This window comes from Eubalaena glacialis, chromosome 6 (assembly GCF_028564815.1).
Source record: "Eubalaena glacialis isolate mEubGla1 chromosome 6, mEubGla1.1.hap2.+ XY, whole genome shotgun sequence".
NCBI classification, from domain to species: domain Eukaryota; kingdom Metazoa; phylum Chordata; class Mammalia; order Artiodactyla; family Balaenidae; genus Eubalaena; species Eubalaena glacialis.
Window position 1 is genome coordinate 11,347,983 of NC_083721.1, and position 23,080 is coordinate 11,371,062.

Sequence of the window (23,080 nt, forward strand, 5' to 3'; positions counted from 1 at the left end):
TGCCGATTCACAGGCACCTCGTAGAGGACACCATGCACCCTGTCATCCATCCCTGAGACCTCAGAGGTGCAAATCCTTAAGACTGGATTTTGATGGGGGTCTAGAGATGTCAAGTGGGCACGGAGGCCTGTGGTGAGAGGTGGGGGAAATTCTACCTGATGGCACCAAAGACCCCCTGAGCTATGTCCAGCTGAGCCCAGGCATCCCTCTGCAGCCTGTCCTGGGGACTCACCAGGGCCTTCTACTCAGCTGCACTCAGTCACAACCCGGAAGTTTAAAAGCGCCAATGTGGTTTCCAGATAAGCTTAATTGTCTCCCAAGAAGGAGAATCCAGCTACATGGGCTGCTGGGCAATTTAATGACTGTTGAGAAGTGGCGAAAATCAAATTACTCTCAGGGATAAATCATCTCTTAATTTTGCATCAAAAAGAATGTTAGTAATTTTTTTTTTAAATCAAAGGCATATCATTCATGGCTTTATAACCGATGTTGGAATTCCTGGTGTGGCATCAAGTGCCCCATGGTCTGCATTTGTTAGCTCATTCCTGGCCCCGTTTATGTCACCATCCTTGTTTTTCTTTCTTTCTGAGTTCCCGCTGTCAATGTGCTCTATCCTGCAGTATTTTAGGGGTCCTTACTAGCCACCGTAAATAAATCTTTTGAGTACACAAGGCAGATCGGTGTGTTAGAAGTACAAACACACTTCTAGCGCAGTATGAGGAAGGAGGCCATAGTTTTTTTTTTTAATAAGTTTATTTATTTTTGGCTGCATTGGGTCTTCGTTGCTGTGTGCGGGCTTTCTCTAGTTGAGGTGAGCGGGGGCTACTCTTCTTTGTGGTGCGCGGGCTTCTCATTGCAGTGGCTTCTCTTGTTGCAGAGCACGGGCTCTAGGCGCGTGGGCTTCAGTAGTTGTGGCTCGTGGGCTCTAGAGCGCAGGCTCAGTAGTTGTGGTGCACAGGCTTAGTTGCTCCGCAGCACGTGGGATCTTCCCGGACCAGGGCTCGAACCCGTGTCCCCTGCATTGGCAGGCGGACTCTTAACCACTGCGCCACCAGGGAAGTCCCAAGGCCATAGTTTTGATGAGAGGGATCTGGGAATATTTTCCAGAGGAGGAGGAATTTGAGTTGGGCTTTCCTCAGGCAAATGTCAGGGTGGGTGAGTAGGAGTTAGGGATCAGAGCAGAGGGGCAGTTGGAGAAAAGGGCAGCAAGAGTGGGGTGGTGGGGCCAGAAGGCAGGTGAGGAAGAGGGAAGCAGAGGCTGGGGTACCAGGGAGAAAGGAAAGTTAACACGGATGCTACTCTGAGCCACATGGTTCCAAGCGCTGTACGTTCAAGGACTCACAAAATCCTCCCCAGTAATCCTATGTGGTAGCTACTGCTGTTATTCCCCATTGAACAGACAGGGAAACAGGCACAGAGAAGTTAAGTAACTTGCCAGAGCCTCAGTTAATAAAAGGCAGAGGGGATCCTACCCCAGCGTTCTTTCTCTTGATCACTATGCCTCTCGCCTGGTGGAAGGGTGATGCATCAGTCAGCCGGGCTGTTGTAACAAAGTTCCACAGACTGGGCGGCTTGGACAACAGAATGTATTGTCTCACAGTTCTGGAGGCTGGAAGTCCAAAATCAAGGTGTCAGCAAGTCTGGTGTCTTCTAAAGCCTCTCTCCTCGGCTGGCCATCTTCTCCCTGTGTCCTCACATGACCTTTCCTCTCTGTGCGATCATCCCTGGTGACCCTTTGTGCCCAAATCTCCTCTTCTTAGTAAGGATACCAGTCAGATTGGATGAGGACCCACCCTGATGACCTCATCTTAATGACCTCTTTAAAAGCCCCTTCTCCAAATTCAGTCATATTCTGTGGTATGAAGAATAAGGGTAAGGGCTTCAACATATGAATTTTGGGGACACAACTCACCCCTAACAGGTGGGGAAGTACAGTCGAGGAGGCTCTGAACGATGTAGCTAGGTGTCTGGATTTTCGTCTTTGGTTGGGGAGCCAGGGAAGGTCTGGCTGTATTTTGGGAGGGTCACTGTGGCAGCTGCGTGGAGGATGGAGGGGGCCGTGGCTCTCGAGTTTGGCTGCACGTCGGAATCACCTAGGAGCCTTTAAAAAGCCTGGTGTCCCTGCTGTACTGCAGACCCATCGAATATGACTGGCTCGGGTGCAACCCGGGTGTCCATGACTTGTAAACCTTCCAGGTGGTTCTGACGTGCAGCCAACGGTGAGGACCACGCCATGGGAGGGAAGCTTGCCTGGAAACAAGGTGCCTGGTGTGCAGAGGGAGCAAGACTCAGAAACTAGACCTGTCCAGGCACATGCAGGATGAGAGGGGCCACAACCGCTGAGCCGAATCCAGCCCGAGGCAGGTCACTCACGCCACTTGTCCAAGGAGATGTGATGGCTGTAACCACAGAATGCCATCCTCTAAGGCCATCCACACCCCGGAGCCCAGAGAACCTCTGATGCTCTGTTCCCGGAGGCCACACTGCCACCACCTGACCCCCAAGTCCAGGGCTAGAGCTTGAAAGATCACTCTGCTTGATGCCCTCATCTTACAGATGGGAGAGCAGAGTCCAGAGATGGATGGTGACATCTGTGATCAGGAATAAAACCTTCGCTCTTGCTGTCTTGGAAAGTGGAGGCTCACAAGGAAACCACGAGCTTTTGAAAGAGTGGGGCTGAGGGTGGCCCATACCCACGGCTCTCCCAGTCCATTCCTGGATGACCCGGTTGAGAGGACGCTCCTGTCCTCGGAGCCAGAGGCTGTTGGGTGTTGGTGGCAGCCAGACTGGGTCAAGGCAGCCGGGTCTCCTCTGAAAATGACCTTGGCTGACCAGTCCCAGGGCAGCCCCAGCCCATGGGAAGCTCCGGACACCAAACCAGCTCTGGGTGGTCCACAGGGGCATGGGTGGACTTCTCATCCCAATGGAACTTTCTTCACAAGGGTCTAAGAACAACCTGGTCCCCTGTGGTCTCTCCTAACTTGGAAAACTGACCCCGCTGGAACACAAGAGGCCACCTGAGCCCGTGACATCTCCTGCTCTTTCTCAGCAACTGCAGAGATGCCCTCAGGTCCCTGCTTTCATGGAGCTTCCATTCTAGTGGAGGGGAGACAGAAAACCAAACACAAAAACAATATATATTATTCAGGGTGGCGTAAGAATGGTGAATAATAAGTCTCATGATTAACAAGCTCATTTCCTGTTCTAAGGTCTTCTCGCATGGATTTTTTTCTTTTTTTTTTGGCTGCACCGCGCAGCTTGCGGGATCATAGTTCCCCAACCAGGGATCGAACCAAGAACATGGCAGTGAAAGCGCCAAGTCCTAACCACTGGACTGCCAGGGAATTCCCTCATGTGGATTTATCTTTTCAGAGCGGTGCCTTCCCAGGCGCAGTTGGTACAGGGTTCTAGGCCACACACAGCGAGGAGACTGGACACTGGGGTGCGTCCTTTCCCTCCAGCCTCACTGCGGATGAAGAAGTAAGCCTGTGGAACGACGGAGGGGGCAACACCAGACTGTCCACCACTGACACTTCTTGAGCAATGGCCGAGAGTGAGGTACCGTGGGGAATACACAAGTGTGAGAGGTCGGGGCTGCCCTCCAGTTTCTAAGCAGATGGGGAGACTGGGCATCATTCAGTACTAAATACAAAGGCAGGTACCATTGCTATTTAGTGTTTGTAGGTCTTCATGGGATAGGACCTGGCTCCCAAGAAGCTCACAGTCTGAGGAAGGAGGTAAGAGTATCTCTGTCTCTGCATCAGCCACCATCCACTCAGCTTATGTACGGTAAGTAACTAGCATTCAGCAAAGAGCTCAGACATGGCGGGTTAGAGGGGCTGGCCAAGGCAGCAGAGAAAGGAGGGGTGAAGGTGGGCAGACAGAGCAGGGGAAGATGGGGTGAGGGCATTCCAGCTGGGGCCCACCAGTGGCTTCAGCTTAATGCAAGAATCTTGGAGAGGTGGTGAGGGGAGTGTGGTGATAGAAGGTCTGGCTGCGTAAGACTCGATGGGCAGGGCGGGGCCAGTGATGGGGGTCCGTGGACCCGAGCGCACGTACCACCTCCCCCAGACATGCAGGCACACAGAGCCCTGGGAGGAAGACGAAGCTCAGGGAGGTTGAGTCATGTGATCTCCAAGGCAGGGAAAGGCTCCATGTCCATGCTGTCTGCCCAGCCAGGATGCCACAGTGGGGACCAGTGATGAAAGTGGACCTTTCTTTTTTTTTCTGGCCGCATCACACGGCATGCGGGACCTTAGTTCCCCGACCAGGGATTGAACCCGTGCCCCCTGCAGTGGAAGCGTGGAGTCTTAACCACTGGACCACCAGAGAAGTCCCAAAAGTGGACCTTTCCATCAAGTAATTTGGAGGTCAGAGGAGACAGTTTTCAAGAGAGCCAGTTGGAAACCCACTGGGCCAACAGAAGCCCAGACTTCTGTTTAGGGTCATCATGGTGACCCAAAAGGTAGCAGAAGGAACTAGAAAGAACATTAGGCCAGGATGCTGGAGACCAGCCTGGGACTTCACCTCTTTAAGCATCAGCATCTCCTCCTGGAAGCCAGAGTGGCTGCAGCCCCTGCACCCACAACCCGTTCTGATGCCAGAAACCTGCAAGGTTTGTAGACGACAGAAGCCACTAATGGTGGTCCTGTCAGCAGCTCAGAAAGGAAGACCCTGGTTGGGGAAGGCTGAGCACAAATGGGCAAATAGGTAGGAGTAAATGAGAGAGGGCGGGGCAGGGGCTGTGCATGGGCAGGAGAAGGGAGCAGATCAAGCGGGGCCTCATGGACCAAATGCAAGATTTGGGTCGTTATCCCAGGAGGACTGGGACCTCCCTGGACGATTTTAAGCAGAATTAATTGGGTTTTTAAAATAGCTCTCTGCCCACGGTGTGGAGAAGAGGCTGGAAGATGGCAAGCATGGAGCAGGTACCGGGTAGAAGACTAGTGCATCCTTATGGGAGGAGCAGGAGAAACTCATCAACCCTTGGGGCCTTTGCACTGGCTGTTCCTGGGGCTTGGAATATGCTTCCCCTTGATGTTTGCATGCCGACTCTTTTTCTGCAGTCAGATCTCCACCCCTCCACGTTACCTCTCCAGAGAGGCCATCTGCTATAGCCTTGGCCTTCCGTCACACTTGTCCCATTTCATCCACCACTAGCTGAAACGATTCTGCTTATTTGTCTGCTGGTGGCCTCCTCCCGCTCCTGAATCTATCTCCTAGATTCAGGAGAGCAGGCACCTTGTCTGCTGGGGTTTTGCTAAGCACAGCCTCTTCACCTGGATCCATATTCCTCAGCTGAGATTCTCAAGGAAGTAGCGGGAAAGGAGTTGCTTGCTGGAAATCAGCAGGCAGGCGGTGTCCTGAGCCTTTGATACAGTCAGGGGGAAAAGGGAGGGAGAGGATGGGCAGATGTACTTCTGCCCCTTGAGGATGGGGTAGGGTGAAGGTTCCTGCCAGAGATCACATCAGCGGAGGATTCAGATGTGTGGGGTCCTTCCCAAGGGGGCCTCAGAACCCCAAGGCAATGCCCCAGAGAGGAGGGGGGGCATCCTGGCTTTGCCTCCTGCGCTGGGGCAGACTGTAGGGCTTGCGGTCTGCTGGAGGCCCGGCAAAGAGGGCAGAGGTGCCCAAGGCCCAAAGCTCTGGATCCTGAGAAGCATCTAAGGGTGTGCACAGGGGGGTAGGAGAGAATTAACCTCCAGTCTTCAAGTGTGCTGGGGGAGGCTGCTCTGGAGACAGTACCTTGGGGAAGCAGCCCCTAGTGATACACATCCCTTAGCCAAGCTACATGGTTGCTTTAAAAAACAACGAGCTTCTGGCATGTTTTGGGGCTGAACGTTCCAATCTTTGCTGGCAAGAGAACACAAGGCCACAGAATGCAGTGATGAGAAATAAAGGACCCAGTGACTCAATGCCTGTGTGACAGGTTTATTGTGGAGCGCCGCATGGGCCTGCCAACACAGTCCACAGACGTGACATTTAAAAGCCTCGTGCATTCCACTGGCTCTGTTGGTCTCCCCGCTGCCAACCAGCCGTGTGAAACCCGGGGCGGCTTCTCCCCCTCTGCCAGGACATCTGCCGAGACTGTGGCCCAAATCCCAAGTGCCCCTGCACGTTTAGGGAGCACAGGAAGGTGTTTGAAAAAGCTGCTTGCTTTGACGTGGGCCAGCCTCCCGCTAACAGAGAAGGGCCCCGATTTGCGCACAAATGAATGAGACGTCTGACAGTTTTCATGGAAGCTGTCCAACCTTTTGTCTCTGAAATTCCCATCTGCAAAAGCGTGTTTTCTGAAAGTCTTAAATGCACACAATCCTGTGCTGTCTGGGTTTAATGCAAGAAAACAGGAAGCCAGTTAAATGGATTCTGTGATGCTCACCGACCAGGCACAGATGCCTTTTCTCCCCAGCAACAGTAACAACAAAGCTAATATCTATTGGGAGCTTACTATCTGCTAGGTGTTATTATTATCTCTCCATATGTAAACGAGGAAAATGAAGCACAAAGAGGTTAAGTAATCTGCCCACGAACACACAACCAGTGAGGGGCAGAGCGGGGATTTGAACCCCTGCTCTGAACTGCCATCTGGTATTGCTTCCTAGCCTCTAAAAGGGCCCAGGATACAGTTATGTGGATCCCCCATGCTCCCCTCTACTATTTACCCAAATAAAATGTTCCAGGGAATTCCCTGGTGGTCCAGTGGTCAGGACTCGGCACTTTCACTGCAGTGGGCCCAGGTTCAATCCCTGGTCAGGGAACTAAGATCCCACAAGCTGCACAGCACAGCCAAAAAAAAGAAAGAAAGAAAAGCAAGTGTTCCAAAATTTTAAGAGAAATGGAGTCAAATATTACACTAAACTTGTAGATAAGTTGTGTTATTATATACAGCGGCCAAGGAATGAAAGTTGAGAAGCTACAGCAACACGTGTTCCTAGGTTGGCCCAGAGTGAGGGCAAGCCTGTGTCTTTGGAAAATCTGCCTGCAGTTGTGGTGAGAAGGACTAAGGTTGAGGAGGCCAGTGGCGTCTTGAGACCATGTGCTGAAAGGGGCCGCAATATGTTGGAATCCTTCCCTCCCATGGCAGCCCCAGGAGTGGGAGGACCACACAAGGGAAGGGGAACTCGCTGTCCATCTTTCCACAGATGATGTGGAGGTGGGTGGCTCTGAAGCCCTGGCAGAGATAGGGCTGCTCTTCTCAAACGCACAAACCAGAGAGTCTGGGAGCTGCCTTTGAGAATGTCACTGTAGCTCCCAGACCGTCAGTGCCCTCAGCTACAAAGTGCAGGGCGTGTGCCCAGTGTTCTCCAAGATTTCAACCTCCTCAAATAATCCCGGGAGGAGGGGGGAGCACCTCTGCAAGTACCTGCGGCCACCATAGACCTTTTCCTATGTGGGGTCTGGACTGCAAATAAGTGGGCTGGGACCAAAGGGGACTGTGTGTGGCAGGGACCGAGGGGGAAGGGACAGCGTGGGGCATGTAAGGGAGTCCAGTTGTTCAGTACTCTGAGTGAAGCAGCATCGCTGATGAAAAATGGCAGCTCAAAAGTGCCTTTCCCCCTCCTGTGTCAGTTAGGAGAAAATACACCCAGAGGAGACTCTGTCCAACTTTTAAAAACATGATGGGCTGAGTCAAAGGAAGGGACGCTTCCTCTTTTGAAGCTTGTGGCATCATCTGACATTATGTGCCAAGCAGATGTGGGAACAGCAGCTGTCAGCCTACGCCAGAATCTTCGAGAGTGATACTTGTCTGCTTGCTGGTGGTACTACGAGCTCACCATTCACCCACTGTTACCAAGCTACTGACATGGGCATTTAAGTCACCTGTAAATCACTGTCTCTCTTTGTCTGTCTGTCTGTCTCTCTCTATTACACACACACACACACACACACACACACACACACCCAGTCTGCTGACAACATAAAATAATAACATCGCAGCTTCTAAGAGGTAGCATGCTTAACAGGAAGTTGCATTGATACAATTTTATAGCTGATTCTCATTTTCTACAAACAAAACCTTCAGTTTTTGTGACTCAAGTTATATTATTAAAAAATGCCCAGGGAGTTTTCAATGTAAAGAACAGAACCTTCCTAAGAGGCAATGGAAACCTTTGATATGGAATCACCACACACCAGGAAACATTCTGAAGTCTGGTTTTTATGTGTGGAGTTTTCTTAAAGAAAGGCCCAAGAGAAGTTTGGCTGAAGTGAAATGTTCACATCAAGCTATCGTGATCCTTGACCTTATTATGTTTCCCTATCCTACCAGATCCAAAATATCAGACATTTTGAAGAAAGGGCTATTTTTCTGTGCAGTTTTGGGACTGTTAGCATTCCATGTAGTTTCCGTAAAAATTCTCTTGGGTATTTTGGGAACTAAAAAGAATGAATAGGATTAACTTACAATTTTGCTAGAAGGAAAAATGAATATTCACTTTCTCTCATAAGTGATTTTCACTCTGCCAGGAAACAGGACTGACTGATTTGTTAGGCCTGTTCCCCAGCCGAGACCCGGGCTGGCACGGAGACCTGGTCCAGACGCAGGGGAAGACGCCCTGGCATCCTGGTCCTCAGCCTCCTGAACTGACCAATGAGCGAGAGGCTTCAGGAGCAGCCCCTTCTCAGGAGACTGTTCTCTCAGGAAGCTCACACCTAAAAGCGGAAGGGAACTGCAGAGACAGCCCCGCCTCCTCTCCGGGGGTGATAGGCTGCGTCCCAAGAACCGGAAGTCGGTGCTTTCCTCTCATTCACTAATTCCCGGTCCCACCCATTGGACAGGCATTCTTGAGCACCTACCCTACTATGTGCCCATAGATCATACAGTGTATTAGGTTGAACCACATGAAATTGCCGTTTTATAGGTAAGAAACAGGAGTACTGGCAAATATTTCATACAGTTAAACCCACCACTTCGAAGGTTTTCCTAAGCTAGTGTTAGCAGGTTTTTCTTCTGATGGCATCAGAGAAGGTGGAGAGGACCCAGTCACCACTTGCTAGGGGATCTGGGCCTACTTCCAGAACAGGGTGCACATGCAATGATGTAATACACTGTAACTTTACAGGGGAATGAATCCTTGCTTGAGATCGGCTTCTCCCAGATACCATTTTATGCAGAGGCAGCCTGGAGCTTGGGCCACGTGGCTGCCTTCAGCTCTCTGGGTCCTGCTGTGCATGGGCGGGGCAGGCGGACACAGGAAAGCAAGTTGTCCTCTTCTTGTCCACGTGCCACTGGGGCAAAACTCTACCCAAAGTTCAGTCGCAAGTATATTCACCCAGAGCAACCAGGAGAGCATTACCCACAGCAGCCAGTGGGATGAGACCAGGGTTTCTCAACCTTGGTACTGGTGACACCTGGGGCCAGATCGCTGTGGCCCCAGGGGGACTGTCGCTGTGGGGGACTGTCCTGTGCATTGTAGGATGTTTAGCAGCATCCCCAGCCTCTACCCACTGGATGCCGCAGTCTTCCCTCCCTCTGCTTGAGAAGCACTGGGTCAGATGGATACTCTACAATCAAGTGCAAACTGAATGATCTGGGAGGGGGAAAGAGCAGTTTCCTGGGGACCAACCTGTGTCAACAAACCCAGAAGACAGCCTAGAGGGATGATCTATGCAGAGGGGCCTGGAGAGAGTTATAGAGAGTATTATAGAGCATTACCCACCTTGGCAACTGCATCCCTGCTAGCCGAACTCAAGGCTGGAAACACTGACTTATACAGGTGAAGGGGTCCCGGCCAAGTGACGGGGTTTCGCTGCACAAGGGGGTGGGCTGGGTGACAGTGACAGGGGTCTCTCCGCCCACCTCTGGGCCTCCGTGTGACATCTCTGCCTCAAACAGCCACTTCTCTTCCCGGCTTCATCCGGCTCCTACTCATCCTTCCGGTCTCAGCTTAAACATCCCTTTCCCCTGGAAGGGTTCTCTGATCCCTCCCTTCAACCGCCCTCCCCGCCCGGTCGGCTCTGGATGTCCTGCTCAGTGTCACCTGGCGTCCACATTTCTCCTAGCACAGAACGTATCACCTTATCACACACACGCACACACACACGCACGCGTACACACCCACCCACCCCACATATATTTATGTACATATATTTATGCAGTAGTTTGGTTTTCTGCTTGTTCCTCCCATTAGAACATGAACTCCACGAGGACAGGGACCCTGGCTCTACTGACGGAGCAGCACACTCTCCCCAGAACCCAGAGGGGCGTCCACACCCGATGGATCTCTCCCCCACAATATTTGCTGAATTGATGAAGGAAATCACTTTTCCACTGAATGGCAGGGGAGGACCAATAAGTGAAGTTCCTGAACGGAATCAAGCACGTGGTCATCGTAGCCAACAGTTCCATCAACGTGTACACCAGTTTGTTTCTGCAAAGGCAACGAGACTGGAGTGTGCAAGGCAGAAACGGATGGAGAACAACAGTATGGAAGATGTGAACGTTTCCGTATTTACCCACATCTGTATGTTCAACAGACCCTTATCGTGATACATCTTTCGGACAAATGTTTTATACTCTGAGTCACATCACACACCTGCCAATGTATCAATAGCATGTACCAAAAGCCCAATGAGACAGTTAAGCACGAAGCTGGGTGGTAGTTCTATTCTTCAAAACCAGTATTATGAGGGGTAACTGTTTGCATATTGATCAGGAAGGGGTGGGGAGCAGGGTAAGAGGGAGGGCCGTTCAAAGAAGACTCAGTGAGGCTCTCATGGTGTCTGTATCACAATGGACAGCAGGCCACCTGCTCATGTCCAGTCTGCTTGTTCCCGTCACCACTGCCAGCTTCCAACATCAAGAACACAGAGACATTTCCGTCTAACTTTTATATGAAGAATTTAATTATCTATACACATAACTAATTCAAAAGTTGTATTACAGTTGTTAAAGCCGCAGGTTTATATATTTATATATTTTACATTCATATCCATGAAAATACTGACGCGCCAGTGAATGAGGGGGAGTCCTCGTTCTTGGCACCATGTGAGTGGAGAAAGACCTCTACACAATCGCCAGCACGGAATCCCCAAGGGGAGAGACGTAAAAACAGAAGTTCACTACTGTTAAAAAGTCATTAGTAGAACCGCTAGGTTGTGCTTGAGGCTCCCTGCCCCCCGCCCCGTTTTCTGTGCTGTCGGCAACGGCGTTTTTATTGAGAGCTTCCAACTAGTGTTTAAAAGACAAACATGGCTTCAGCTACAACACATCCAACACATCAACGGACCATGAGCTCCATTTCATATTAATCTGTAGAAATTCCACAGTCTAGTTAAAAAATGTAAACATTGGAAATTAATTGCAGGGAGACTCCTATACATTCTTTCTTGTCAAGAAAATTACTTGTTCAAAATATGTCATTCCATGAAAAGTCACTGGAATAAAACTTGGTGTAACAGAGACTAAGGCGAGATTGTAGATATTGTTGATCGTAACAACCTCAGTGGTGTTGTCTACGGATTTATGGTATGAAAACACGCAAAATTAAAAACCCAAAACAGAAAACACCAACTCAACCAGATAAATCTGAGACCGAACAAAAACACAGGTGCTTTCTCGTGTGGCTACAAGGTCACTGTGCAAAATAAAATTAATGTAATATGATTAGAGCATCATACAAGATAATAGCTTTTGCCATGGAAAGAACTAATTTCTTATGTACAGGATGTATTATTACATGCTCAACAAGGTACATGTGATACACACAAACAAGCACAAAACAGCTTCTGTTTAATTGGCCTCGTTCTACACGTCTTTAAAACAGATACACTGAACTCCTCTGTACTTCTATAGTAGGGGGTCAAAAACCCGAACGACACAACTTAGTTGGTAACACTGGACAAAATGAAAAAAATACATCGAGTCTCAGATTTATGGACATTTGGAACATTTTTTAATAGCACATGCAGCATTCCTTGATAGTGGGTCTTTTTGCAAAACCAAAATAGCAAAGAATTCATTCATTTATTTTTTTATTAAAAGGCTAAGATATTTATTTTAAAATAATTTGAAAACTATTGAAAGCACCTGTGCAAAGGTGGGGGGAAGTCAATTTGAGTCACTAGGAAAGCCACAAAAGGACCCACTACCCTGTGTATTTTTGTAATTTTTTTGCTTCTATCTCTGCAAGTAATAACTCAACATTGCCATCACATGCAACTAAGGTAAAATGAGGTAAACTGCTCTGCAGTGAGTTCTTCTACTCAGAAGGCAGTAGGTGATCATGCTGGAAGTCACATGATCAAGGCTGCATCTCCCATCATCCCTCTGGGCAGTGATATGGGATAGTGGGTCTCTTTGAGGACTTTCAAGCCTGAGGGGGGGATGGACAACATATGATTCCTAGAAAAAGGAGGAAAACAACACATAAGCAAAACAAAACAATGAGCAAAATTCAAGCTAGGAAAATGAGTCAGGCATGTAAACAGCATGGTGCCAAAATGATTAAAAAGAAAAAAGAAAAAAAAGGAAAAAAGGGGGGAGGGAAGGGAGGGGACATGCTACAGAAGGAATGATTTTTTTTAAAGAAACAAAACAAAACAAAAACCCCACGAGATAAAGTCTTGCATTACAGAAGGTCTTCAAAGAGACTGTTGCGAATGCAGCAATGGTCTAGCTTTAAGTTCTGCAAACAAAGCTCAGCAGAATCAGAGCAATGCTGCATGTTTCACCATGAGATACCAGAGAGGAGAGGCAACCGAGGCACCAGGGCACTTACATTGCTGGCTGGGGTCCATGTCTGTGGTCAGCTTCACGTAATTGGATGGGAAGAGCCCCACTTGCCCGTGGACTTCTCCTTTCCACCAGTCGGGGTCCTCCTTGTTGAGGACGTTGATGATCTGGCCCTTGTTGAAGGCCAGCTCGTCGTCATTCTGCGCGGTGTAATCGTACATCCCGATCACCTGGCACACTGCAGGAGACAGGCCAGGTGAGGGCCGGCGGCACACCTGCGCGGCTCGCGGGACGGGCTACCTGGGGGTATTAGGTACTCTCGTGTCTCATCTGTGTCCTTTCCGAAGAGGACAGAAGTAAGTGGAGGGCTCTGATGGGCTTTGTGTAGTGGGGGCAGTAGAGGAAGACGGAGGATGGAAAACCAAGACGACAGCAAAAATGTCAGACCAGGCCTTGAGTTTCTATAATATCTTCCTCTTTTACACGTCTAGCTGTCAGCAGAAAATGTACAGTGGTAACTGAAAGCTTCCATGGAATCATTTCTATTTGAGTGCAGTGGCACTCCTTCAAAGTGCTGACTCTGAACCTTGGCCCAACTTCACACACAGCTGCATATCATGGGGACTTCACTGTTGCTCTTTATTTCTTTTCTGTTTTTTTTTTTTTTTTAAGGTGGAAGGTAATTATCATCTGACCTCCAAAAAGTTCGACTCTTAGTGAAAAGTAAAATCAGTGTTTTATTCTGCTGTACCTTTGTGTCTCAAAATTTTCTCTCAAAGAAAGAAACAATTTCCACATTCAAGAACAATTTTTCTTTTCTCATTTTTCCCTCAAACCTATAGGAGGTTACACTGCCTTTATTCCCTGACATTTTTACACTTCAGATAAAGTTTGCCTAGTTAGGTTTTACCCCCAGTTAATCTCTCCTAACCAACCTCTATACAGTCTTAGGCTTTAAAGATGCTCCAGCTAATTCAATCACCTCAGCAAACTATGTCTGCGGGTTTTAACCAACCTAAGAAGGGGACGCCGCCAGGCCTCCCCAAGGGAGAGGAGATCCAGCTGGCACCAAACCCCTCTGCCCACATGAGGCCACGGCTCAAGCAAAGGGGCCCAGCTGTGGTTGGGAACCAGTCACAATGTTGGCCAGTCCTTTCATTTCTTGCAAAGGCTGCCAGATTTTAATCTGATTTCGCTGGGGATGTACAGCATAGACATTTAACCACAAGGTACTGGAACGAAAATTCTGCATTTTCCACAAGTGCCACCCAAGCACTGATGGCTTAAAGACCTAAAGCAGAAGTCTGCTCCCCTAACCTCACCCATCTCAACTATTACCGAAGCATCTAATTCGGTCTCTTCAATCAGAAAATAGCCAACCGTCTAAGCGGCGGAGCCCTCTGTTCCTTTTTAGCCCTTTTGGAGAGTGTGTATAACATCCTGTCCATTAAGCACAGCCCCTCTGTTCACAGGAAATGTCGCAGGGGAGCTATTTCAGTCTCAACTGAGCGGCACATTACAACCAACAGAGCCCTGGGGCCTCCCAGCTCAATCTCCTGACCTATTTAGACCCCGGCCATTTATTTTTAGGAGGCCCTTTTTGTCCCCTCGCCCCCTAGCCCAAATTCCAATTTAAATAGCTGGAAGGAAATCAAGAGAAAAATCTGGCTTCAATGGCATAGCATTCAGGGCCCCTTTAGGAAGCCGGTTCCAACAAGGGCTCTGTTGTAGCCAGCACAGCAAAGCTGCTTCGATACTTGGTCCTTTTGAAAAACACACTCCATATCACATTAGCTGGGTGTCAGCCCCAGCAAGCACAAGAAGCGCTTACAGCCGGTGTGAAAGACAATCTAAGCTAAAAAAATTGAGTGGAAAGGCTACCATGACGCATAGACCATTTTCTGAGCAGAGAGTATAAACTGCTTACCTGCTGGGAATGCTGCGGGCTTCGGTGGCTCTGTTGGAGTGATTTTGCTCGTCCCAGGGCTTAAAAGTTTGACATAGTTAGCAGGGAACCAGCCTATCTGGCGCTTTTTCCCACGTGCCTAATAACAAAAAATTATATTAAAATGTTTCAAAGGTTCATGTTCTTTCATGTTATACTTTGCACTTATACCGAGTTTACATATAACTGAAAAACAAATGACATCAATAGTAGGATCTATGGACTACTGTATTACAAAATGAAAACATGCCAGCTAAAATTCAGATTGTGGCAGCCATCAATCAGCAAAGCCTAGAATGTTCTGGCATGGGCTGGATTGTGTGGATCACAGAGTACAATGTAGTATGTACAGGATGGAAAACTCTGCTCATTTAACAGCTCTCAGCTGTCATTTTCAGGTAATGTAGAGATTATGGTTTATGCCAATGTTATATATGGATTTTAGGAATAATAATAATGGCAGTCAACACGTGCTGGGTGCTTTTTATGAGCCAGGCCTGTGCTAAGCACCTTATATGCATTTACCTACACAACAATTCCAGAAGGATAATACTATTACTATTTCCATTTCCCACTATTACTATTCTTAGTTCCCAGATAAAAAGAGTAAGGCTCAGAAAAGTTAAGTGACAATCTCAAGGTTACAGGCTAGTCGGTGGCAAGCCAAGATTCACAGTCACATCTGCGATCTTCTTATGGAGAATAATTGTGCATATACAAGATGACATACACGCAATATATGGAGGACACAAGGAGTCTAAACTTCACCTTGTTTTCAAAAGCCATCAGGCTTATGTGATGGATCAGCCACATTTTCCACCACCATTCCTGCCTCCTTCACTTTAATCTAATTCGACACAAAATCCATTCATTGAGTGTTCACATGCTGGGAGTTGTTGGAAAGGGATAGTATAAGACACAGAGGAACTTATAATGAAGTTGGTGAACCAAGACTTGCACTCCTGACACAATTCTATGAGATGAAGACTCTAGTTAGGGATGATGATAAGTGTTATAACTACCCTTCTGCACACCACCAGGGGCAGAGAACTTAACTTACGGCACGTACATACACACACACACCCCCTCTAGAAGCAAGGCTTTGATAAAAACAGCTGCCTTTGGGGACAGGGTGGGAGGGAGACGTTTGAATTCCCTTTCGTAATTTATTTTTATTTATTTATTTATTTTCTGGGGGTCACGACGCGCAGCATGCGGGATCTCAGCTCCCCGACCAGGGATCGTACCCGCGCCCCCTGCAGTGGAAGCGCGGAGTTTTAACCACTGGACCGCCAGGGAAGTCCCTTGTAATTTTAAAATTTGAAACCATGTGAATATATTACCTATTCCCAAAATAAGGAAATAAAATTAAGAGAAAAGGAAACTTGCCACCATCTTACCTCTGCCCTCTCATCTGATTCAGTTTATCAAGAGGGATACTTCTGGGTTACTTTTAGAACGCAGATCAAATTTCACTTTCCTTGAAGTCTGATAGATTTCATGCCCTGGGCTCAAGGACTAAAGCTCTAATCCACAGTTAATCCACCAATGGTTGAAGCCACTCCTTTAAAGGCTCCCCCATGTTTATCTATTGAGTATATACTGTCGTAGGTCTCGCAACGACCCCACCATTTCTCCCGTCCCTGCAGCTTCACAAGGGCGGAACACAGAGCTCACTGGCAATTTCTTCATTTGTGTGTCCACAGGGGAGAAGGGCTGGTGAAAGCACCAGAAGCCCCCCTGGGCACGGCAATTGTGGATTGCAAGAACCACTCAGGACTCTCTTTTGAGCAAGGTACAAGGAGCATGAGGCTGAAAAAATATGGTTTCTGCCTTCAAAGAGCTGATAACCTACAAGAGGAAGTAAGAAATATGCATGGAAGTAATAATATCTGCGTCAACACTAAATACGAAGAGTGGTGCAGGCATCGGGGCCACCACGGTTCATGGGAAGGAGATGTCGCTTCTGGTGGGATGGTCATAGAAAGCTTCCGGAAGAAGTGGGATTTGGCCGGCTCTTGAGGAACAGGGGAGAGGTGGAGATGACCATGTGGGGAGGCGCTATGGGCAAAGGCAGTGAGGCATCGGGGTCTGAGGGTTGCTGCTTGTTTTCAAGAGAGCAAATCACCGAATGAGGCTGGAGTAGAGATGTCGCTGTGAGACGTCAGACTGGTAAGACGGATGCTGGAAGGGGAAGAGGGCATCTGAGGGGAGTCTTGGCCAGCAGGCTGATGAGGAGGGCCAGTGGGGACACCCCCTTTTTTTAAAAAAAATTTTTATTGGGGTATAGTTGTTTTACAATGCTGTGTTAGTTTCTACTGTACATCGAAGTGGAGTTCCCTGTGCTATACAGCAGGTCCTTGTTAGTTATCTATTTTATACATATTAGTGTATATATGTCAAGGGGACACCCCTTAAGTCTTCAGAACAGGGGAGTCACATATGGATGGGAAAGCCAATGAGGTGACAACTCTCTACAAGAAATGAGACCCACTGGTCTGAGGAAGACCTCCTGCTACCCAGTGAAGGAAGAGACATATTAAAAGGGGGAGTAGAGGGCATTCCCTGCCGGTCCAGTGGTTAGGACTTGGCGTTCTCACTGCCGGGGCTCGGGTTCAATCCCTGGTCGGGGAACTAAGATCCTGTGAGCCATGCAGCCAAAAAAATCAATCACTAAAAAAAAAAATTAGAAAAAAAAGGGGGTGGGGGGTGGATTCCAGGACCCCAATGGAATCCTGAGCCAATAAACTGTATCTCGTCCTCCCTGCTGGATAGGGTTTTTATGGCTGCCCACCAGCGAGCTCCCAGGGGAACTTTTGCCTTTGGGTACTCCAGGCTGTGCCTTCTATTCCAGCCAAGATACATTTCTTCAGGCCACCAGCTCACTCTTCACTCTCCGGCACTTTAGTTTTTAATTAGCTGCACAGAAAGGTGCTGTATTTCTATACCTCACCGCAACATAGACCTTTGCCTTCCTGACCAAGGTTTGCCTTGACAGAATGATGAATTGAGGACACACACACACACACACACACACACACACACACAAGAACTAAAACTGTTGTGCCATACAGATGTGGCTTTGAATGCAAAGGCTACTACGGTACCACACCTTACAGCACCGCTGATGGAAAGCTCCGCTCCTACAACGCTGTGACTTACGGATGACTCCATCATGAATTCTCACTATCCCACCACTCACTGTCTGAACTCAAGAATCCAACAGATTCAGATGCATCTTCAGAAGAATCCTTAGCTCTCACAATTCTGTTCCTGGCTGCCCAAAGCTTAGGAACCGAACGGATTCAGATAACATGGCATCTCTCACTACACAAACGCAGGATGTAGGTGGTGCAGGGTTATCTGTACTTTGCAATGAAATGGTGTCCCTTTGAGATCTTGCATATTGAAATTTGGGCAGAGAATTTTAAACAAATGGAAAAGACACTGACTTGCAGCTCTCCTTCCCACCATCCACCTGGGTTCTTTTTTCGGATCAAAATCAGCTGACCAGGGGCCAGGGTAAGCTGCTCGGGACCGGTAGCAGTGTAGGAGGCAATAACCTGGGCAATTTCTGGAAAACAAGACCAAACATGGCAGCGCACCATTAGAGTCAGGAAAAGGAGAGCCTAAGAAGACACAGCCACCTCCCAGGTTCACGGGTCAACATCGTCAAAGCCGGTGTACGGGGCCGGTTTTCTACTAAATGAAGAAGGCTCGGTGGCCCTTCTTTGACCACACGGCAATGCAGTATTCAGGAGCTGGGCTTGTCTTCCGGTTGTGCCCGGTCTGCTCGAGGACCCCCCCCCATCTCTCAGAACATACCAACTTGCCTCCACAACCTCCCCACTCTCCCCCCAGTCCGCACCCCACCCCCACTGCCCCAATTCCCAAGAACACCCCGATGCCAGCAGCTAGGCCTCATTCATCCCCAACTGCCCTCCGCCCTCACACAGTGCTGATTATTATTAGCACATGGTCCAGTCAAGGATGGTTGAGCGAATCAAGGAACTCAAGTGAACCTTTTCCACCTGCCAAGTACAGTAGAAAGAGAAACCTGTTTTCTTCAGAAACCATCAGGAGCATGCACTAGCTAATTTCTTTCTATGTTACGACTTTCTTTAGACTCTCTCTTCTACCCACAAGACCATTTTCTTTGAGGCTCACATTTTGGGGGTGATCCCTGAATATCAGGTAGGAATCACATCAATGTAAGTTTACTTCTTTTTATTTCAAGTTAGAGGACGATCCTGCAGTCAAGAGGAGGGATTTTATGCAAAACAACAATTCAGCACAGAAAAAAAAAATGTAAACAGTTCTGTACTTTTCCTGAATGTGAACAGTCTCATGGGAAAAATTCCAGCAGTACCACAGACCAGGCTCTGAAAGGTACATTTCTCCTGGCACAGGAGGTCGACTACGAAAGGACAAAATCCTCCTCTGACTGAATTCTGGTGTATCAGCAGCGGCGGCCTTGTGAACTTCTAGAAGCAAGACAGAACAGATTGTTCTATTCCTCTCCACTCTCTCCCCATCATAACTGTTCTTGAAAGAGATGACGAAAGAAGGAATGAAGTAAAGACAGACAGACAGAAGGAAAGAGGTGAAAGGCCCATGCTCCTGCTTCCCTGAAGGCACATTAGCCCCCTAGGACCCTGTTCCGTAATAAGTGGCCACCATGCTAGGAGTGCCAGGCTGTCCCGGTGCGGGATGGCCCTGACAGATGCATCCCAGAGCTCAGGGGAAGCGAGAAAGAGCCCAGCTTACACATACGTGGGCTCCACTGAGAGCTCAAGCTGGGAAATCTGTGCTGGGGATGAGAATTCTCCCCCAACATGCCAAGGACTAGCTCTAGACTCCACGAGTTTTCCATTTGGAAAAGATCCAAATTAGTGTCCTATTTGGCCCCTGATGTTCCTACTCCTCAAAGGACCTGGCCTGCGTAGCCAGTGACCTGCACAGCCAGTGACCTGCCCTGACACTCTTTTCTGTCTTTTCCAGCTTTTTTGAGCAGCTCGCTGGTTTCAGTGCAAAGTTAAGCCCCTCTGGACCCTTTGGAATGACAATTCAAAATGTAGCACACTCCTGGTTAAAACAGAGATTTGACCGGGGTGGTCCAATATCTGAGTCAGACTAAAATCCTACAACTACCTAAAAACCCACCTTTCCTTGCCAGGTAAGCCCATTTGGAGCTGAGCACCAGACACAGATACACACACCCCTGTCAGCACTGCGGTGACTCTTTCAACTTGTAATTTCTTAAGGCTGTAATAGCAAAAAAGCTCAAATGACCTAGAGAGGAAGACAGGCCATACAACCGTATGATTTCACATCTGCTTCTTTCTTCTCTCTTTCAGGCTTCTATTTATAGAATATGTGATTTTGTTTAAATAAACTAAAACACTTCGAGTTCAGAGGGATGACTATAATTTTTGTACCTTCACCGTGTACCTGAGGAAAACCACCCAATGGCTTCTAAATTAATAGGACCTGCAGTCTGATAATACGTGTTGCTCTCTCATCTCCTCCATTATTTATGTCCTGGGGCTGAATATGCTTCCAGGAAACGAACAAGGGCTTCCTGAACCTAACGAGAGGAGGACTAAGCAGCTGCTGACCCCAAATCCTACAGGTTCATGCATGACAACTTCCCACCATCTTGCCTGAATTATTTCTTCACATCCCAAGAGAACATTCTGTCTGGTAATGTCCCTACTCTCCATGTGTGAGGCAACAGCCATATTTCATAACCATCTATAAATATGTTATTAATGGATTCCAAGGAAAGGATCTGCTCCAACCACTCTTCGGACAGATTCTTTTGTCTTTTCTTTTCTTTTCATTTTTAAGGCTTCTGGCCCCAATAAACAAAGATTGGGAGCAACTATCAATTACATTTAAAATATTGAAAAATAAGCATCAGGGTTTGTCACTTACCAGGTTTTTTTCCTAAACTCCCTGTTTTCCCAGCAGTTCCAGAGCCCTTAAAACAGAGCAGAAGGTCTCATTTGCATACTGAAGAGTTTTGGTCAAGCAACTTAAAAAACGATTAATGATGACACAAACCCGCTTGAGCCCCTAAATTCCCCTTTTCATTCTGGGGAAACATAGTAGCATTGTATCTCCTGACATTACGATCTGTATCAAAGAAAACATGGGGCGAAATAAGTACTTTAAAAGCATGTAGCTTTTACTCTCTTCTTAAGAGAAAAATTAGCAAAGTAAGTGGCATTGTAGGACCCCAGAGGGCTCAGGTATTGACTGTGTGTAACATGGGCGCATCCAGTCCCTGGGTCAGGTGAAACAGGGGCTGCCCCACCAGGAAGACTGTTATAGTCTACAGCCTAAACACTAAGCTCATGCTTGATGTCCAAATGGTTAATTATTAAATACTTCACACATAAAAGAAGTACAGAGACTATAATAGACATCCATGAGTGCAATGGATGTCTACTATAGTCTCCATATACTAGAGACTAAATACGTGAAAATATTAATATTATTAATATTAATATTTTAATTAAATTAATATTAACAATACATGGAAATATTAATATTTTGGTACATTTGCTTTAGGGCTTTCTTTTTTTTTAAAGAAGGAAAACAGTACAGTGGCAATTCAAACACCCCTTCCCCCATCCCATTATCCAAAGAGGCAGCCACTCTCCTATATATCCTTTCCACCCAAACCTTACACTGTTTAAACACTGAAATTTCTCTTGTAATGCTGGACACACAGCCCATAGAAGCAGACCATTTTTTTTCCCAACTACTAAGTGTTCCAAAAGTGCTCTGGGGTTGAATTCCTTCATAGATACTCATGGAATTTTAAACCAGCTGAGCAAGCCAAGCCAGCAGAGACTCAGTTGGGACAGGGGCCAGGCCGTAATCTGTCGTTGCAAAGTGCTTTACTCCAGATTAATTTTCACTCTTGTGTCCCTATCTTCCAGTAAATTAAGTATTCCAATTAAAACAGAACAAAACAAAAGGCTTAATTAACTAAATGAGAGTAAGAATAAAAATATGTAATTATCTACCAGGAACACAACTTATCATTGTCCCTACCTATATTTATACTGAAATTCAATAACCATTTAGCAGGGAAAGTTTGAATTAAAATGTTTACTCTGATTATGCTTTCTGTATTAACGAAGTTATACAATACCCATCTTCCTTGCAATTTTTATAGGCTGCATATCAAAATGAAGGAACACTAATGATACAAGATTCCAAATGACCAGTTACTTTCCCAGTACAGGCTTAAATATACTCTCTCTAGTCCATAAAAAGAACAAAGCAATTAGCAACCCAGTGGTAGAATTCAAGCAACTTCAATGTGCTCCCTTTTAAACACCACAGCCAGCACTTAAGCTGAGACGGAGTCAGATGGCCAGGTTCTATCCTGGCGCTTCTTAAGAATGCAGCAGAAAAGTTGATCCAGGCTACGTGCCCCAGCCCTGCTCGTGTAGAGAAGGGAAGCAGGTTTAGGACAACCTCCCCCTTGTCCACGGGTCAATTTTGGTATCTGAAGCTGGGTCTGGTTTTTAAGTTTGGCGGGATATGGCCTTATAATATTGAAGTCTATGTCCAAGTAGGATGAAAGAGCTGCCTTTTTCGATTTTTTCATTATTATGAAATAACGTTGCTAAATGTTTGTCTAAAATCTTTAGCACTGTTAGTTCTTCTGTGGCTGATATTTAAGACTGTGGTTAAGAAAGCACTTTACAACTCAACTTACCTTTAGAAAATGTCACAGTGCATTTTGAAACTTACTGACTTTGGATGGTTTTTGGTAGAAAACTCTAATTTATTAAAATATAATACTAGTAATGGCTTTTGTGTTTAACTGATCCCAAAGGTAAAGCCATTTTAAGAGGTTTTGTGCATGGGAGCAGAAATCCAGTTTAGTTTTTAATGTTTTCCCTCTACTCCCCTGAAATACTTCCATGGTTCTTATTGGATATAACTGGCTGGCCTGGAGAAGAGTTGAATTTTCCCTCTCCAGGTCTGCAATGGACAATACAACGACTGTCCTACAGAAAAGAAGTACTTTCTTTCCAGCTTCTGCCAAATTCTCCAAGGGTAAAACACTTATGCAAATCCCTCCAGGGGCATTTCAGCAAGCTGCTCTCAAGACCAAAGCAAGGGAAAACAAACAAAAAAACCCCAAAACAAAAATGACATTCTTTAAAAAAAAAAAAAAAAAACAACCAGCAAATAAAACTATTCCTAGGAACTGCAGGGAAGGTGAGAAGGCTGACCTGGTAGAACTACCATAGCTTATCACCAGGCCCAGCTTCGCTCCCCAAGCAGCTATGGGTCTGTTAAATGACTACATCTATAACCTGAAATTCCCACTAACTTGAAATTGGCCACTACGAGATGGGCTCCCATACTCTAGTAGGCCCACACCACCATTTCATTAATCTTGTGCTATCTCAAGGCCACTTCATGTCACTGAA

At 47.2% G+C, this 23,080-nt stretch overlaps 1 protein-coding gene and 1 non-coding gene across 5 annotated transcripts in view; one reads left to right on the forward strand and one right to left on the reverse strand.

The window, feature by feature from the left end:
• ITSN1 (intersectin 1) overlaps nucleotides 1-23,080 on the reverse strand; it is a 219,550-nt gene that overhangs the window by 36,688 nt on the left and 159,782 nt on the right. For 2 of the 4 annotated variants that reach the window (XM_061193962.1, XM_061193963.1), the window contains 5 exons: nucleotides 20,556-20,601; nucleotides 18,071-18,192; nucleotides 14,601-14,718; nucleotides 12,720-12,911; nucleotides 10,847-12,343 (listed from right to left, as the gene is read on the reverse strand). In XM_061193962.1, coding sequence (XP_061049945.1) covers nucleotides 12,342-12,343; nucleotides 12,720-12,911; nucleotides 14,601-14,718; nucleotides 18,071-18,192; nucleotides 20,556-20,601 — 480 coding nt within the window. In that variant the 3' untranslated portion in view covers nucleotides 10,847-12,341. Of the gene's footprint in view, nucleotides 1-10,846; nucleotides 12,344-12,719; nucleotides 12,912-14,600; nucleotides 14,719-18,070; nucleotides 18,193-20,555; nucleotides 20,602-23,080 lie in introns of those variants that run through there. The other 2 variants (XM_061193965.1, XM_061193964.1) reach the window with 2 other exon arrangements.
• TRNAE-UUC (transfer RNA glutamic acid (anticodon UUC)) lies at nucleotides 6,686-6,758 on the forward strand. Its single transcript has one exon. It is a non-coding gene; the product is annotated as a tRNA-Glu (tRNA).